We start from the raw sequence: 18072 nt of genomic DNA on the forward strand, positions 1-18072 counted from the left end.
CGCGGGGCACCGGGGCGAGCGGGCCGGGCCGTCCAGACCAGCGGCAGCACTGTGGGCGGGGCCAGAGCCAGGGCGGGGTCGGGATGGGCGGGGCATGGTGGGGCGGGGCCTGGATGGGTGGGGAGAGGGGCGGGGCCTGTGCGCACCTGCGCGGGCCCGGGATCAGGACCGGGGGTCGGGACCGGGGGTCAGGACCGGGGGTCGGTGTTCCCGGCGCAGGGAGCGCCGCTTTCCCCGGTGGCCGCCAGCAGCAGCTCCCCGCTCCCCGCCGCCGGTTCCCCGGGGCCCGAGTCCCGCGTGTGTTGCCGCAGCTCCGCGGCTGCTGACACTGCCCGGAGCGCCGAGCGGCCCGGTGGAGCGACCCCTGTGAATGTGGGGCTGGCAGAGCTCTGAGGCAGAAGCCTCAGCCCCGCCGGTGTGCGCGCAGCCGGTACCGGGGCACGCTCCTGCTCGGCAGCCGTGGGTTTGTGTCACGGGCACATCTGGGCAGATGTGCAGAGGCCGGACAGGTGTGCAGAGGCCGTGCTGACACCGCTGGCACCCACCGAGCCCTTCCCTCTGCATTTGCCCGGTGGGCACAGCCGATCCCCAGAGCTCTGCCCGTATCACGGAGCTGCCCCGCAGCCGCCCCTGAGCCCTGGCCCAGATCGGGTTCAGCCCCCGAGGTGCCCACACAGCACTCCCAGCCATGGCTCCATTGGGTTCAGCCCCTCTCTCCTGTCTCTCTCCCCTCCAGGTGGGCACACAGCACTCAGCCATGGCTCCGGTTGGGTTCAGCCCCTCTCTCCTGTCTCTCCCCTCCAGGTGGGCACACACACAGCACTCAGCCATGGCTCTGGCCCTGCGCTGCCTCCGTCCCCTCCCGCCGCTGCTGCTCCGCTCCGCCCCGGCCGTGCCCCGGGGGCTGCCCCGCTCTCCCGGGGGCTGCCCGGCCCCGCTCCCGCTGCCGGGGGGCTGCAGCCGCTGTGCCCAGCACTTGCTGCTCAGCAGGCAGCTGGCTACCAAAAAAGGTAAAAACCGCAGCTTTTCTCACAGTTTTGCACCCTCTCTTTCAACACTTATAAGCATTTTTAAAATATTTATTTATTTTGGCTGTTGTGCTTAAATGGTGAGCTGTTTACTCATTAAAAATACATACTTTTGTTTTACTTCATTTTATCTTAGATTTGATTCTAAATCTCACTTTAATATCTTCTTTCTACTTTCCAACTAACTTGTCAGAAATAGAAACTAATCTTTTGTGTAATCTGCAGTTAAAGGCAAAGGGCAGAGTCAAGCCAAGGTGAATATCAATGCTGCCCTAGTTGAGGATATTATCAATTTGGAGGAAACCAGTGAAGACATGCAGGCAGTCATAGAAGCTCTGAAAGAAGATTTCAGCAGAAATCTCAGTGTTAGAACCTCACCAGGTTGGTAACTTCTTTGTGTGATGCTCTGTAGCCTGTAAATAAGGATACAAATCCCAGTAATGGACAGCTCAGGTTTTTTCAAAATCAATTTTCTTTTCCTGGAGTTACCCAATTCCTACAGCCCTGACATCCCAGCTAGAGGCTTTCTTCACCCTGAGCTTGACCAGGAAGGATCCATTTTTGTTAATAGCTTCCTGGAAATAGCTTTTTTAAGTGGGAGATGTCAAAAGTGTCTAAGTGAACTGTTTGCAGATGTGATGAAGAAGCAGGTTGTCAGCTAATGGTGCAGTAGGGCAGGAAAAATCCAATTGCCATTAAATGATCCTTTTGGAAATTGCCATTGGGCTGGTGTCTGGCATATACAAACTCGTTTTCTGCTGTGCATCTTTGTGGGTAGTAACCTGTAGGAGACTCCTTCATGGATTCTGTGTTTTAGGAAGAAATGTGAATGTTTGCCTAAGCTGCAGTTACTATAACACCCAGAGCATTTGTAAGTGTATCAAGTTTCAGGGATAAAATTTAACATTAAACAATGACCAGATTTGAATCATTCCCCACCCCAGCTCTGGCAGGGGCACTTCTGTCTTTAATGGAGCTGGGAAGCCTAGCTCAGTCTCTTAACTATTTATTTTAACCATAGGTATTTTTTTTAATTGCACTGATAAAGTACCTCCTGTCCCATGTGCCTTTTGGCCTGTTAACATTTTGCAGCAGAAAATAGAGAGCAGATTAAGAGCAGCTCAGGGAGAAATGGAATACTTTAAATTGGGCAGTGTACAACACCCCTCTGGGGGCCTGGAAAAAAATAGAGGGGTTTTAGATAGTGCTGCTAAGTTAAAAACAATAGTTGTCTTGATTTTTATAGCAACATTTTTATTTTCTTTAAGTTGTAAGAATTAAAAAAATAACTATTTCCCTTTAATTCTTAACAATACTGCTTAGTTTTCCTATTCTAGTAGCAAAAACAAACAAGAGTTTTGTTTTCATGTTTTTGTGCTTTAGAGCAGCTTTGAATTATTTACCTTGTGAATAAACAGGGGATGCCTGAACACAAACAGCACCTGAGGGCTGAATAAACACCATTTTTTCCTTTGTAACCTCTGCATTTCGCATGGCAGAAGGGAAGTGGGACAATGTGGACACGTTTTTGTCCAGCATCCCTGCACAGTGTTCTGTCCCACTGAGGCTGCCTGTGTTTGGTTCTTTTGAGGGGCCCTGGATCACATAACTGTGGTGACAAAGGATGGGAAGTTTCCGCTGAACCAGCTGGGGCAGATCTCACAGAAGTCCCCACAGCTCCTGACAGTGAACATGGCCAGCTTCCCAGAGGTGAGGACACGTTGGCAGGGGAGGTAATTGCCACAGGAACAAACAGGTTGATGCTGGGGAAAGGAGCATTTAGACAGGATCAGTCAGACGTGGCAGGGCTGGGGCTGGGCTGTGTCACTGGGGCTGACGCTGAGCAGAAATGGCATTTGCTGCTGACAGCAGCTCCCCAGCCCCACGTGGCCCCCAGAGCAGCTCACCTGCAGCACACAGGCTCACAGCAGAGTTACTGAGTGCTGGGCTTGCTCCCAGGGCTGTATCCAAGGCGTGCCACAGTTCCAGGGGTTTGCTTTGCAGGCATTTTCCTTCAGTTGGATCTGCAAAACAGCACAAAGCACCATGGACCAGATTGCTGGATTCACTGTGCCCTTCCAGCCCTGCCCATTTCCCATGCCTTCATGAGAAGTGTGAGCACACACACTCACCTGAGCTGCACTCATGGCTGCAATGCTCTATCAGCCCCCTTGTATTCATCTCAGTTCCTTGTCAGGACATGGCCATGCACAGAACCAGAGATGTAGTTGGAATTTGTGCTGGGGACTTCATCAGACACCTCTGAAACTTGCTTATGTATTACCAAGGCTGCTGATAGCCCTGAGAGTTCTTGAGAGAAGCTGTGATGGTGCCTGTGACCTTCTGAACAGCTTCCCTGGTGGGACTGATCTGGCTCAGTACTGTCACAGAGCTCGACCTGGGCACTGCTGAGCTTGGCCAGCTCCTCCCTTGCAGCACCTGCAGGTCAGAGCCCAAATCAGGGGCTCTGGTTTTTCTTCTGTGAGAGACAAGTTCTTTAATTTTCTGCAGGAGCCTTAGGCCTGCCCCTGAATGAGGCAGCAAATCCAAATCCCATCTCAGCTCACCCTGGGGGTGCCTGCAGCAGGTCCCAGCGCCAGGCACAGGGCAGCAGGAGTGAGCTCAAGGTTAACAATTCATCCTGCTCTAGGGCTGGAGCTGTGCCAGGCCTTATCTCTATTTATTTTGCGACGGCTTTCCCCAATTAATTAAGTCAGCAAAGTCTCAGAGGAGGTCAGTGCAAGGCCCTTGATGCCTGAGTGTTTCTTAGAGTGTATCCCATGTGTATAAAGGCCCTGAAGAATGGAGGCCCCTCATCAGTGAGGTCCTGAGAGGGCCAGGGAGGTCCCTGCATGGCTTATCCCATATCCAGGCAGGAGCTCAGGCTGAGAAATGGGCATGGGAGAAATTAAATATCCTCTACATAGCATTGCCTACATTTGCTTTCTGTGCTGAAGGACCATTGAACATTTTTCTCACCACAGTTGCTTTATACCCACACCTGTTTTGTGATAGATTGGACTAAAACCATTAGAGACCTGATCACTTGATGTCATTATTTACAGCATATAGTCAGTAGTTCATGACACTGAGAAGAAAATAAAATTGCCTGAAGAGTCTGAGAAATAAAATAATCTTAGAAAAGGACTTGCAGAGCCAAAGTCTGTCTTCCCAGGAGTTATAAAATCAAACAACACTGGGTTTTTAAATACAGTTATTTTTTTCACAGGCTACAAGAGGAGGCAATATTGCAATATTTTCCCTTCTCTCATTACTTTCCTCTTCTTCTATCCCCTCCAATATCTATGTTAAACAACACAGCTTTTGCTATTTCTTTCCTGCAGACCAGGCACTGTCCATGGAATAACACACTGACATCCCTAACGTGCTGAGATCATTCTGGTTGCATTTTCTCTGCCCTTGTAGTTTCAGGGGACAGCAGTTGTGTCCTGCAGAACACCAGCAGAGCATTCATCTCATTCAGTGAGGTCACACATGAGGGACCTGAGCAAATCTGCAGAGCTTTAGTTTGTGCCTCAGTTGGCAAAAGCTGAGCTTTATAAATACAGTCTGAGCTACATAAATACTGCAGCAGCCTGGAGCTAAAGTTAACGATGGCAAAGAATATCAGAAATAGCATCATGCCTGGTAGGAAACAAGTGCTACAGGAAAAAAAACTCCTGGGGCTTGTCAGAGACAAGAATGAAGTGACCTGGCAGAGCCCTGTGGGTGTTCTTGGCCAAACTCTGCTTTAACCCCAAAGCCTGGCACTCTGTAGGGGTGCACTCACCTTGTGATGAGGGTGAAATCACCTTGCAGTCACCAGGCAAAGCTGCCACCCCCTTCCCAACACAGCAGGGGGAGTTTTGGGAAGTGTCCTGTGATCAGCTTGTGGTGCTGAAGTGGTTAAGTTCGTTAGGGTTTCAGAACTGGCACTGGGTGATTTCCAGGGGGAAACATTCAGCTGGAATGTTCAAATGCTCAGAATCTTTCATCTCCTTTGCCACAGTCGGGCCCTGCCTTGGGAATTTATTGCGGTTTCACTCTGCGTTGCCTCAAACCATTCAAACGGTTTCAAAGAAGCAAAGCAGTTTTCTTTTGTTGCTGCCTGCCTTCCCCTCTCCTCCTGTGCCCCCTACCCCAGCACGAGCGGCCGCAGCTCCCACTGGCTCTGATCAAAGCTCTCTGCACCAATGGCACTTCCTGATCCCACTGGTAACACAAGTAAATGTTTCCATGTTCCATGGAGATGGATTGCCAGCTATTGACAGAGTTCTGGCATATGGCAATGATTATTTCCTAATTCCCTTTACCTTTTGATCTGTTCCACAGAGCACAGCTGCAGCTGCAAAGGCCATAAGGGAGAGTGGCATGAACCTGAACCCCGAGGTGGACGGGACGGTGATCCGGGTGCCAGTTCCCAAGTGAGTGTCCATGCCCCAGCTCTGCATCATGCAGGGAGTGCCCTTCAGAGCCCAAACATGCATGATTGCTGTGTATCCCCATGCAGCTGCTTTCCAAAGAGCTGTAGTTTCGGTTCAGGAAAACATCCGAGCCCTTGGAAGAGTCTTGTGAAACCTCTTGGGAGTGTCTGAGCTCTGTCACCACATCTTGGCATCTGATGATTGGTCTTATTTTTCATCTTCCCTCTGCAGAGGAAGCTTGGTCCTGGGTGGCTGCAGCACTTTGAAAGAGAGAGCCAAAAGCTTTTGAAACTATTGCTTAAATTCAGGGGCTGATTCTGTGCTGCCCTGCTCTAAATTCCTGCAATTACACCAGCACAGAACAGCAGTGTTGAACCAGTGGTGTTAGGGGAGAGTAGCACCTTGCTGCAGAGAGCACTAAAAGGAACCGATGAAAGTGAGAGGAAGGAAATTTATAGCTTTGGCAAAAAATCTGCGCACTCTTTTGTATAATACACAGTGTGTAACTGGTGACTGTATGGAAAATTAAGTATGGGGCTAGAAAAACAGGTTACTCAGGCAAGGGCTGAGCATCACTTCCCTCATCCAACACAGACCTTGGACAAGGCAGGAGGTGCTGCTGCATCCATGTTTCAGTTTGGATCAGAAGTGATCCTGGCTCTGCCTGGAATGGGGCTGCACTCAGATGAAATGAGGAATCTCCCAGCAGCTCCAGTCGCTGACACACACAGAGCCTGGCACAGGGAAAATTCATCAGCTCCTGTGGGTGCTCAGACCTTGTGGAGCACCTGAGCACCCTGGGCACGTGTGGCTGGGCATGGTTTCCCACCATGCTAAAGACAAACAGCTCCCACACAGGGCATGCACAAACCCCTTGCACAAGCAGGTGACTTCTTGGTAAAGATGAGGCAGGTATTTGGTGTGTGCTGTAAATCTCCTTTAAACATTCTGTGGAATTTTACCCAGCATTTTGATCAGAGAAGTCTAATTGCAGCTTTCCGTGAGAGGCAGTGACATTATCATTCTATTTGCTGATTTTCCTTTCCTGTGCTCCCTGCCCTTCCCCCATTCCTCAGGAGAGGAGGCAGAGGAGGAGGAGGGCACCATTATCTTTGTAATTGCTGAGGCTCCCGGGCTGCTGCACGGTGGTTTGATTGTTAATGGGCACTTGGGTCATCCTTGAATACGAATTGCAGGGGAGGAAACTCCAAAACTGCAAATGCCCAGCTTTAACAAAATCCTGTGTTTTTAAACAAATGTGTAGGTCTGTCACTATCTTCTGTGATGCTGCAGAGAGAAAACAAGGCTGCTCTTCCCAGGGAAGCTCCTGTGTTCCCCTCCTGTGTCAGGGCTGCAGCTCCTGGTCCCTTCCTGCCTGCTGGGCACTCCTGAGTTCAGGGTTCTGTGCCCCAGACCTGCCCTCTCTGGCACTTCAGTCCCTGCTGCTCTCCATGTCTGGGGCTCTGGGAGTTTCAGCCACTCACCTAAAACACAGTTCCAGCCTTTTAAACCCCCTAATGAAAAAGGCAGGGCAAAGATGATTCTATCCCTCATTTACTTTTAACAATTTTTTTAAAGTTTTGCATCATTTCCAGCAGTTCATGAAAGAATGTATGACAGATGCAGTGAAATTGCAGGATTACGTCAGGTGTGCAAAATAAGCAGCAAATCAGAAATGAAGAGACAATATTAATACTGGTTCTGCAGGCTTTGGTTCTTTCTTGAAGGGAGGCACAACAAAAATGAAACCAAATCCAAATTGTCCTTACCTGTTATTATAACCACTCCTCAGTCTGACCTGTCAGCTGTGCCATATTTTGCTTTGTGCAGGTCCAGCTGTGCTCCAGAATGTTTCATCAGAGCATTAAAAAATGGAGTTTGCTTTTCAGTATTTATTCTATCAGTTTAGTTTTTGCAATGCAGTTATAACAGAAAAAATATACTCGTGTGGTTGGTGTTTACTTGTGCTGCCTGCCAGGATCCCTCTGCTCCCCAAGGCATTCTCCTGTTTGTGTGGCTAGCACTGCATAGGCAATATTTATTTGTATAAAAAGCAGCCTCTGAGGGTTTAAAAATAAAAATTACAAAAAAAAATAGGAAAAAAAGGAAAGAAAACCATCCCTGGGAACATTTGTATTGGTTGATCTCTTGGCCGAATTTGACCTGACCTTGTGTCTTTTATGGTATTGCCTCATTTTTAGATTCATCTTTTTTGGACCCATTGTGTTACACTGGATATTGTTTGTAAATCAGTAATATTTTTACACATGCTTTACTGAAAGCCAGATGACTCATTTGAAAGTTTAATGACTCATTGTGAGCCTTTTTTTTCCCCTTTGCCCTTTAAGAAATAAGCAATACCTACTATGGGGAGAAAGGACCAAAACATTTCACTTGAAAACACCCCAAAGCTGTTGTGAGCTGCTCCTGCTCATCATCAGGAGCCTCTTGCCTGCGTTTTATTGAGCAATAAATGTTGCAGCCTGTGTTTATCTGCAATTATGAATGCAGAGTGTTTAGCTTAGCCCACTTTCCTTTAACTGATCCCTCTCCTTCACAGGAAATTCCTGGTGTTGGAGGTACAGGAATCACTCTTACCCAGAGAAATGTCCTGTGTTGAGCTGGGTTGTCCTCTCAGGGTCTGCTCTGCCACTCTCAGGGGTGGGACCTGCAGTGCTGGGGGAGGCAGAAGGAAAGATATTCCTCAGAAAAGAGGATGTGACCCCTGAGATGTCACTCAGCAGCCCCTGCCCTGGGCCAGCAGGACAAGGCTGTCCCTGGGGATGGCAGGGACTGATCCTGCTGCTCCTTGGGCTGCTGGGTGGGAGCTTGTCCTCATTCCCCATCTGACCCCCTTTCCCCAAGTTCACTTCACACTTGGTTTTGGCTTTGGGAGGGGGTAGGGGCAATGGTTACTAGACAGAAAAGCAAACATACCTAAGAACAGCTTAAAAGTCCCAGATCTCAGGGCAGGATTAAAACAACTGTCCTTAGAAACCTGGGGCCTGGCTCGTGTTGATGGATTCCTTAACCAGAAACAGCATCTGCTTGGAAAAGTCTCTGTTTCTGGCATTATTGGTAGCATTGCTGAGAATTTACACACAGTCTGGCTGGAACATAAAACCCGCTGAGAAACTCCCCGGCGCTGCGCGGTGATAAAAAGAAATTGGTGTTAATAAAGACAGACAGGGAGGCATGAAAGCTGTGACCCCGTGCCAAGAAGCAGAGGAAATCTGGCAGTGCTGCATAAACAAAAACATTTCCTTCAAGGCTCAGCAGCCTCGGGCAGGCCAGCGATACCCTGGGCACAGCCAGGCTGGGCTCCCACCCCGAGCAGCCCCTCTGAGCTGCTCCCTCCACCCAGCAGGGCATGGAGAGAGCCCAGCTCCCTCCTGCAGGCTCAGCAGCCAGCATTCACTCCCCACTTACCCCCAAAAAGCTGCTTGAGGAGGGGCCCTGAGGCAGAGCTGTGCTTGTGAGCTCTGTTAGGGTTTCTGGGTGTGCCAGGGCTCTGCTGGGGGTTGGATGGGAGAATCCCAGAGGAATCAGTGCTGGAACACAGAGAGAGATCCCTGCTCCCTCCTGGTCAGGCACTGGGGCCAGGCTGACCAGAATCCTCCAGCCACATGTTGTGGGTTAGGCTGGAGCTCAGGGGAAGGTTCTTTCCCCAGAGGTGGTGGAGCCCTGCCCAGGCTCCCCAGGGAATGGGCACAGCCCCAGGGCTGCCAGAGCTCCAGGAGCATTTGGACAACACTCTCAGGCACTGGCTGGGATTTTGAGGGCCAGGAGTTGGGCTCTTCCAGCTCAGGATATTCTGGGATTCCATGTGACATTCCCTGGCCAGCTCCCTCCACAGCCTGGGGTGCCCTGGGTGCCAGGGCTGGGTTGGCTCTCTGGCTCTGCCAGCTTTCCTGGCCATCCTGAATTCCTGTAAATTCTAACCGCTTCTGAGAAACCTCTTCCCTCTGGCACTGGGAGATGGGGATGGCTGCCAGAGACCTGGCTGTGGGGATGGGCTGAGGGTCCAGCTGTGCCCCCAGAGCCCCCCATAGCCCACAGCCACTGAGGGGCACAGCCCAGGCACCCTCACCCCACGTTTCCTGAGCTCTCTGTGCAGAGTCCTGGCCCCAGGGTTTTGGTGACCCAGGCTGCTGCAGCCAATTCTAAATACTCCTGTGAAATGTTTATTTTGCAGTATCACCCCCACGCATTCTCCTGCTAGAGAGTCTCAGGGAGTGCACCGGGGTTTTTCCTTCTCCAGGCAGTCTGGAAACTCCAAGAGCTATGAAAATAATTAAAATATTAATGTTAAGCACTGGCATTTGACAGTGGTTAGCTGTAGGTGCTGGAGCATGACCTGAGCTCAGGGGACACATCAGCCATTCCTGAGCCTTTTATCCCAGAGCCCCTCATCACCAGGTTTTAGTTTGGGATAGAAATTTGAACATTTTTTTGTGACACCACAGCAGTAACTGGCCCCACATCAGGGGGAAGGTTCATTAGAAGTTCTCCTGGTCTGGGTTATCTGTGGCTTACCACGTCCAGCAGCATCCTCTTGTCACCCCAGGTGATCACATCATCTTGGTGGGAAATCCTGCTCATGGTGAGCTGGAATCAGATTGGGTGAAAGATAAGCTCATTAACTTCCAGGTACATAATTCAGGCTCTTCAGCTGCAGGGAGGCAAATCCCAGTTTCGGGAGCAGACATTTCTTCCTGGCTTTGCAGTTTTGTGCTTTTTAGGATGACACTTTTCACTTGATCTTTCAAGCCTGGAGCTGGATTTTTCCTCTTTCCCACACATGCTTTGGCAGCAGGAAGTAAGGAAAGTCTGAGCATTTCAAGATGACTTTCAGGCACTGCAGCAAGAACTATAAAGCAAGATTCAGTCCAAGATCCCCAGCTCAGAGCTGAGCTGGAAATTTTCCACTCTAGGTTCAAGACTGCTTCCTTGGAATGCTGTGCAGAGCTGGCAGATTTCCCCAGGTGAACCCAAGCACAATAAAAACGTGTCCTGAGCTGTTCAGTCCCTCTGCCCTGAGACTGTGCCTGCACACAGAGCCAGCTCCATCTAAACCCAGCAGCTCTTGTGTGTCCCTGAGCAGGGCAGCCCCAGTTGGAGAGGATCACTCATTTACCCAGAGTCCTTCACAGAAAATAAATCTGGCTGTGCTGCACATGACACCGCTTTTCCTTTGGGTGTTTTTCCTTTCCTCTCTCCCAGGGTCACGAGGGAGCACAGGGAGAGCCTGGCCAAGCTGGCCAAGCAGGCCACCAACAAGTCCAAAGAGGCCCTGAGAAAGGTGAGAAGCAAAAGCATCACCCAAGTAAAGAAGTCCAAGAACAAAGTGTCAGAAGATACCATCTGGCTGCTAGAAAAGCAGGTAATTTTCCTTCTGCCTTATTTTGGTGTCCCACAGCTCAATGGTTTGTCCCAGCCCTTGCTGACAAATCCTCAGCACTGAGAACCCAGTGGGCAATGGACAGCCCTGGGCTGAATTTCTGGAGCTGGCAGTGACGTTTGTATCTGCTTTTTCTTTGTGAGATTTGGGGCTTCAATCTCAAAGCCAGATTTAGGATATGAGCCGTTGTAAGCTGACACAGAAAAAGAATTCCCCAAAAGCTTTTGTACTAGAAGTGATTGTTGCACAAACCAGCAGAATTTAGAGAGTGAAACAATCCATGACCATGGCTGTACCACCACTCATGCCATGCCTGGCCACTGCAAATGTGTTAATGAGCATTGCTCCAGTTGTTATTAATGAAAAGGCTTGCAAGATTATCTCTGTTCTGAGCTTTTGGCTCCAGTTCAGGAAAATACTTAAGCACATGCCTAATTCCCTAAGAGCAGATGTCACTAAAGTCAATTACTTGGGCATAAACTCAGGCACAAGCCTAAGTGTTCTGCTGAATTGATGCCTCTGAAGGCAGGCCATTACTCCTTAGCTGTTTGTTTATTAACAGCTAAAGTTAGACACATTGCAAATGCTCTGGGACAGTTCTGTGTGTGCTCACAAAAATAAACATGGATATACAGAGGGTTTGTGCAAGCAGGAAAAATGGCCATGCCATTGTAACCAAATCCTGCAGGAAGCCTCTGTCCCAGAGCTCACTCACAGATGTGTTGTGCCCTGGTGGAGGGAACATCTCCCGTGGAATTCCTTTCTTGTACCCAGATATTTCATTATGAGCACAGGCCATTGTCAGCCTTGGGGACAAGCAGACCTTCATCCCCTGGAACCAGTGCACAGCCCACGGTGTGCTCCAGGCTTTTCCTGCCTCTTTCCACCCCCTCTGCACACTGGCCATGTCCATTCCTTGTTACCAGGAGACCTGACCCTGGGCAGGGCTCCAGCCATCACCAGGCACCTGAGCTCTGTTCCAAAGGGGCTTTGGTCACTGCTTTCCCTTTGAGCTGTGCCATCTCCTCACACAGAGCTCTGGTTTGTGCTGTCTTGCCACAGATCCAGCAAATGGCAGATGAGGCTGCTGCAGAGATGGACAAGCTGCTGGCAGCCAAGACCAAGGAGCTGCTTGGATAAACACCATCCCAATTGTCAAAAACATCACAAACATCATCCCAGCTGCCCTGGAGCAGGAATGGGCTGCCCCAGCCTGGGGCCAGCAGCCTCAGGGGTGGGCAGGGGCTGCTCTGTGCCCTGGCTGCTGCCTTGGGGTGTGCTGGAGGGAGGGGGGAGCTCTCCTTGCTGTCTTTATCCAGGTGGGAACAGAATTGGATTAACTGAGATCAAAAATAAAACACCAGGAAGGAGGACTGGCGATGCTGGAGGCACAGGGAGGACTGCCCTGCTCACTTTGTGCCCCCTCTTTGCCCCACACCCTCAGCCCCTGGAGCCAGGGCCATCCCCGAGAAGAACCTGCCTGCCCTCCTGAAAACCTCAGCATTTATTTCTGCTTGAAATAAAGTCAAAATGGGGTGTGGAGCAGCAGCCTCACCACAGCCAGGTCCTGGTTGGTGTGTTCCCTTGGCTCTCGTGTTCCAAAGCAGGCATTTGCCCAGGGCAGCAGCGTGGGCAGGGGCTCTGTGGGGAGAGACCTGAAACCAGTGCTGCCAGCACAGCTGCTTTAGCCAGCACTGAGAGGACCTAAAGCCAACACAGGAACTTCCCAAAAGCAGCATCTGCCTCCCCAGCCATCTGCAAAACTCCTGAGAGCCTCTGGCAGCAGAGCTGAGGGCTTGGAGGAGGTGCAGCAGAGCAGGTCCTGAGCCCATGACCCAGCTCAGCTCCTCACTGGGAGCAGGTACCTCCCGAGGGCAGCCCCAGGAAGGTGGTGGCAGAGCAGGAAGGTGGTGGCAGCCCCAGCCCTACTCCCAAGGCATTTGGGTTCAAAGAGCACCAAGTGCTCTGCACTCCTTAAATAAACAACTCCCCAAAAGTTAGTTTGTGTGCCACGGGGAGGGGGAGGAGGATGAAGGATTTGCTCTGCTAGGGCCCCACATGTCAACAATTTCTCTGCTTTGTGTATTTTGGCCAAAGCCTTTACCATGATAAATGAATAAAGGAAGATGGCGAGCCCAGGGCGGTTCCACTGCTCGGGAAATTGCTTTCAGCCATTGCTGGATTTCTTCTGACATTTATCAACTGGGCTTTTTTTTTTTTTTTTTTGCCATTGTTGCAGCCTCAGCATCCCCAGAGCAGCCTGGGCTGGAAGGGTTTCCCTGATACCTGCCCAGGAGCAGCAGCAGCTGGGCTGGGAGCTGCACAGAGCCAGGGCAGGTGGAGAGGAGCTGCTGCTGCTCATGGAGGCTCCTCCAGCCCCTGCCTTTCTCCAGCCCTTGGGTGGTGGCAGTGGAGCTACAGCAGGCCGTGCACATGGGAATTGCCCAAATATTTACCCCTACACAAGGAATAGAACCTGTGGTAAAACTGCCCTGGTCTGGGCTGGGACAGAGCTGCCTGCATGGTTGGGAGCCCATTTACCTGTGTCCCCCTCCCACCCCTGTGCCCTGCACCAGCCAGGAGCAGCCACAGAGCTCACAGAAACTGCTCTCAGCCCTGGTACCACCAAAGCAGGGCAGACAGGACAGGAACCTGGGGAGCTGTGCCCCAGCCTGCTCCCTGTGGGACAAGCACAAAATAAACCACAGCCCCAGCACCTCCCAGTCACACAGAACCCCCAGGAAAGAGAGGATGGGCACTCACCACTGGCTGGCTCACAGGGTGGCCCTGGAGAGCTCCCACTTTCCCTTTGCAGCACAAATCACCTGCTGCTCCACATCAGGAGCTGCAGCACGAGGTCTGCCTGCTCCAAACACTCCTCCCCTGGCACCAGCAGGAGCCTCTCACTTGGTTCCAGCCTGGATTGCACCCAGAGCTGATAAGAAGCTGCAGCTGATGCTGTTGGCGGGTGGGAAAGGAGCTCCAGCTGTGCCAAAGAGCCCAGGAGGGGAAGGGACAGGGGCCAGGACGCAGCTGGGCTGCTCCAATGTGGGTCGGTGTCAGTGAGGCCACATCAGCCCCAAATGGTTTGGCCTTGGCAGGGCAGAGGGTGAGGGAGGGCCACGGCTGCACCCCCTGGGCTGCCCACAGCCTGCTGCCCTGGCAGGGACCCCTCTGCAACAGCACCTGCAGCCTGGGCCACTGCCAGGGTCCCACTGCTGTGGCATGGAGGGGTGGGGGTCCCCTGGGGGTCACAGCCCCAACATCCCTGTGCCCATCCCTGTGCCCATCCCTGCTCAGGACATCCCTGTGCCTATCCCTGTGCCCATCCCTGTGCCCATCCCTGCTCAGGACATCCCTGTGCCTATCCCTGTGCCCATCCCTGTGCCCATCCCTGTGCCCTTCCCAGGCTGCCCAAAGCTCCACCAGGATGTCCCAGTGCTCCAGGCTGGCACACCAGGACAGGCCTGAGCTCCTGGCCCAGCCCCGTGGCCACAGGGACAGGAGCAACTGAGGCACAGGGAAGGAAAAACTCCAAGGAAGCTGGAAGCTCTCGACATAGTTAAAAAACAACATTGCTCTTGAAAATAGAAGTGATTGCGCTCCTTGTGAGTCACGGAGCAGAGACACGGAGATTGCTTTGTGCCAGGGACGGGCGGGCGCTGATTGTGCCGCCCGGATCTGTATCCACAGCCTGGATGGCATGTCAGAGTTTACAGCGAGCATGCATTTTCAACAGTGAGCTTTGCAAAATGTATCAATGTAATCTCTGCCTCCTATATTCCGTGTTGATTAGACACGATTTCTGGCTGGATTTTCAGAAAGCTCAAGTGCTTTTTTAATCACTACAGAAGCTCATTATTGCTTTCCAGTGACTCTTATGTCCTTCACTTCTCCTTTCAGATTAGAGTCTATAGTCAGATGAATATTGGATGATTTCATTACATACAAATGCAATCAACAGTTTTGCATAAATTTCTCCTCTTTTCTTGAGTTTCAATTGACCTCAGCACCCGTGGAGGCAGGCGCAATACACATGTAAATGAGCTGGCGTTGCTGCAAAGACACGGATTCGAGAAACAAGATAAACTGTCAGATAATATTCAGGATTTTTAACAGATCAAAAAATACTTCCTCGTTCAGCCCAGCCATAAAAATGGCACCTTCAGCTGCTGGGGAATTTGCTTTTGTTTTGCTCGTGTCTGGCTGTGGACAAAGAGCAGGAGTGGCACCAGGGGCTGAGCAGAGCCGGGCTGGGAGTCGGGTGTCCGTGGGGTGTCCGTGGGGTGCAGCGCTGGTGGCACAGCTCTCCTGCCCCGGAGAAGCCTCTGCAGAGCTGGGTTTGGGGCTCCCTGTGGTGGTGCCAATGGTGGTGCTGCCCCGGTGGGACCATCTCAGTGGGATGCTGAGTTCAGACCCCTCGGAGCCCTCCTGGGCAGTCCCGAGCACCAGCCCAGCGCTGGGGGCACATGGGGAGCGGGGCTGGGCCAGGGCCTGCCCTCCTCACCCTGTGCTGCCGCGCACAGGGGAACCACACGTTCCAAATATATTTAAGTTAACGCTCCACACGAACAATCAGGGCTAATTTTAAAAAAACTGTAATTAAAAATAAAGGACCTCTTGGTAGAGAAGTCGGGGTAAACTGTCAGCAGTCACTTTGGATGTGAAGCCCTTACCTTTTAAAGAATCATTTTTGTGCTAATGTGAGCAATCCAGCACTCCCACACTCGCCTTCGGGGGGCCTGTGGGGAAAGAAACTCGTGGGTTTCTTTTGATACCTTTACGTGCTAATCTTCTTAACAGATTTTTAATTAATGGGAACAGAGCACTTTGCAGCCGTGAAATCTATTGGTGTAATTGCCTGGTGGATTAGTCCCATTAACCACACAAATTACCTGTCTCAAGGCCGCCAGCCCCACCGGGGAGCTCCCTGTGCTGGACACACTGAGCAGCCCCATTCTGAAGCAATTTTGATAAAATAAACTCTCTAATCAGGTAAATAATTCCATAAGGGAAATTGCTGCCTTCCCGCAGCCCCCCTCCAGCGGGACCTGGCTACTTTCAGGGGAATGCAGCACGCCTCCAATTACAGACAAACCTCCCGCTCCGAGCCCGTTTGGGAGAAGCCCCCGGCACACGGGACCCCCTCGAGCCGCAGCGGCTCAGGAATTGGGGCATTTAAGCTGTCAGCTGGAATCGGGCCCGGCCCCTGATTACCTGGGGGGACGTGCGGCGTGTTTAGGTTCGTGTCCATTGTAATTTCCTGACCCCCAGCGTTGATCCCGAGTGACTCCCGGCCGTGTCAGGTTCCTGCCCGCAGCCCCTCCGACACGTGGCCCCGGGCCCGGGGACACCGACCTTTGGGCAATTAAGGACATCCAGGCCAGCCTGAGCCTGGGATGTGGGAACCCTTGTGCAGCCGTCCCCAGAGCCACCTGTGCCCGATTCCCCACCGAGCCTGGCGAGGCTGCGTGGCTGGGCTGGCTGCCATCGCCCCTCGGGATGGGCACCTGGACCCTCCCCAGCCCTGTCCGGGGGTTTCCATGCCCCATTGTGATTTTGGACCTGAATCTGACAAGAGTCCCACAGCTGTCCTTGGCTCGGGGCCCGAGGTGGGTATGAGCTGCCCCAGGGATGCCGTGGGACCCACACCCAGCAGGCACAGAGGGGTCAGGGCACCCGCATGGCCATGCACAGCCCCAGCACGCTTCCCCTGCTCGGTGAGGGCTGCCCAGTGCTTGGGGCTCGGCCAGGATGGCTCCAAACCTGCTGTACCAGCCGGGGCCCTGCCAGGAGCAGGGAGGAGGGTCCCTGTGTCTGTGGGGACAGCCTGAGAGGGAGTGGCAGCAGCGACAGCTGGTGGGGACAGCCGCATGCCGAGGTGGCCTTCGGCCGTGCCCTGAAGCGCTGGGGTGGTCAGTCTCTGTGCCGGCCCCGATCCGGGATGGAGGAGCCCAAAGCCCGTGGGGCACGGGGCCGTTCTCCCCCTGGGGCACAAGGCTGGAGCTGTCCCCTCGGTGTCCCCATCGCTGCTGGCACCGGAGCGGGGGTGACCCCTGGGGCCGCCCCGCACGGGAGGGGAGGTGCCGGTGCCGGTGCCGGTGCCGGGCAGGGCCGGGCGGGAGGGCCGGGGCACAGGGGCTGCCCGGGAACCCTACACCGCGGGTAATTGGCATCAGATGCTCCCTGACCTGCCGCATCCACCGGGAAGCTGGAAGCATTTATTTGTCTGAGCCGGCGGCTCTATCTGCGTGCGGGAGGCGTTGGCGGTGGCGGGGCTGGGCTCCGGAGCCTAATGAGCCCGAGCTGAAGATGATGAATATGATTGCTGAAAGCGCTTTCCTGAGTCCTCCTTTCCTGGGGCTCAGGTTACGAGTTCCCAGACAGCCTGTCCAGCCCCGGCTTTTCAATTCTGATTTGTAGCCCCCCAAACTGTCTGTCAGCTCCCCGTGTCGGAGGAAACGCTGGGTCCTCTCCTCTGCTGTGCCCGGCGGAGCTGGGGCAGGGGCCGCCAGCCCTGTGCAGCCATCGGGGAGGGTTTGTCCTCCTGAGCTGCCCCACCTGGCCCTGTGCCCACACAGCCCCCTGAGCACTGTCCCCTGAGGGATCTCCGGCCACCAGCATCTGCTGTGCCCTTGCTTCTGTGGCTATTGGGGACCTTCCCCACGGGGCCTTGCCGCTGGTCACCTCTTCACCTCACAGCAGAAAGATGTGGGGTTCAGCTCCTGTGTTCTCTGCCCATGCCCTGCAGCCCATGGCCGATGTTTCCCCACATCCCACAGAGAAGCTGCTCAGGGATGGACAAGGATGGGTCAGCCCGGGGATGTTCCACGGCCATGCAGATCAGAGGGACACGGTCCTGACAGGCCTGGGGGGGGGAGCTGTGGGGTGCCCCTGCCTGGCTGCCCCCAGCTCTGCTCCCTGCGTGGGGCTCAGGGTGGGTGCTGTCCCTGAGCTGCTCCTCTGCCCCTTGTCTCACGGGGCACAGCACCAGCTGTCCCCATGGCTCAGGTGTCCCCATGGCTCCAGCATCCTCGGGCAGACGGGGGGAAGGATTTTTATGAGGGGAAGGATGTTGGGTGCTGACCCGCCACAAGTTCTTGTGTCCCGCTCTCCTGTTCCAGTCACGTTTCGGATTCCGGGGGCAGAAACATCCCAAACACGGGAATGAGGGGCTCCGGGTACCGGAGGGGAGATGCGGGGCGGCCCGAGGCACAGC

At 53.1% G+C, this 18072-nt stretch overlaps 1 protein-coding gene across 1 annotated transcript; it reads left to right on the forward strand.

The window, feature by feature from the left end:
- The first annotated feature begins 764 nt into the window (after positions 1 to 764).
- Positions 765 to 12991, forward strand: MRRF (mitochondrial ribosome recycling factor). Its single transcript, XM_063174506.1, has 6 exons — positions 765 to 1010; positions 1254 to 1409; positions 2620 to 2738; positions 5361 to 5452; positions 10676 to 10835; positions 11916 to 12991. Exons 1-6 carry the CDS (start codon positions 830 to 832, stop codon positions 11991 to 11993), a joined length of 786 nt encoding a protein of 261 aa, XP_063030576.1. The 5' UTR covers positions 765 to 829; the 3' UTR covers positions 11994 to 12991.
- Positions 12992 to 18072: the final 5081 nt, after the last annotated feature.

Source organism: Melospiza melodia, chromosome 22 (assembly GCF_035770615.1).
Source record: "Melospiza melodia melodia isolate bMelMel2 chromosome 22, bMelMel2.pri, whole genome shotgun sequence".
Lineage (NCBI taxonomy): Eukaryota > Metazoa > Chordata > Aves > Passeriformes > Passerellidae > Melospiza > Melospiza melodia.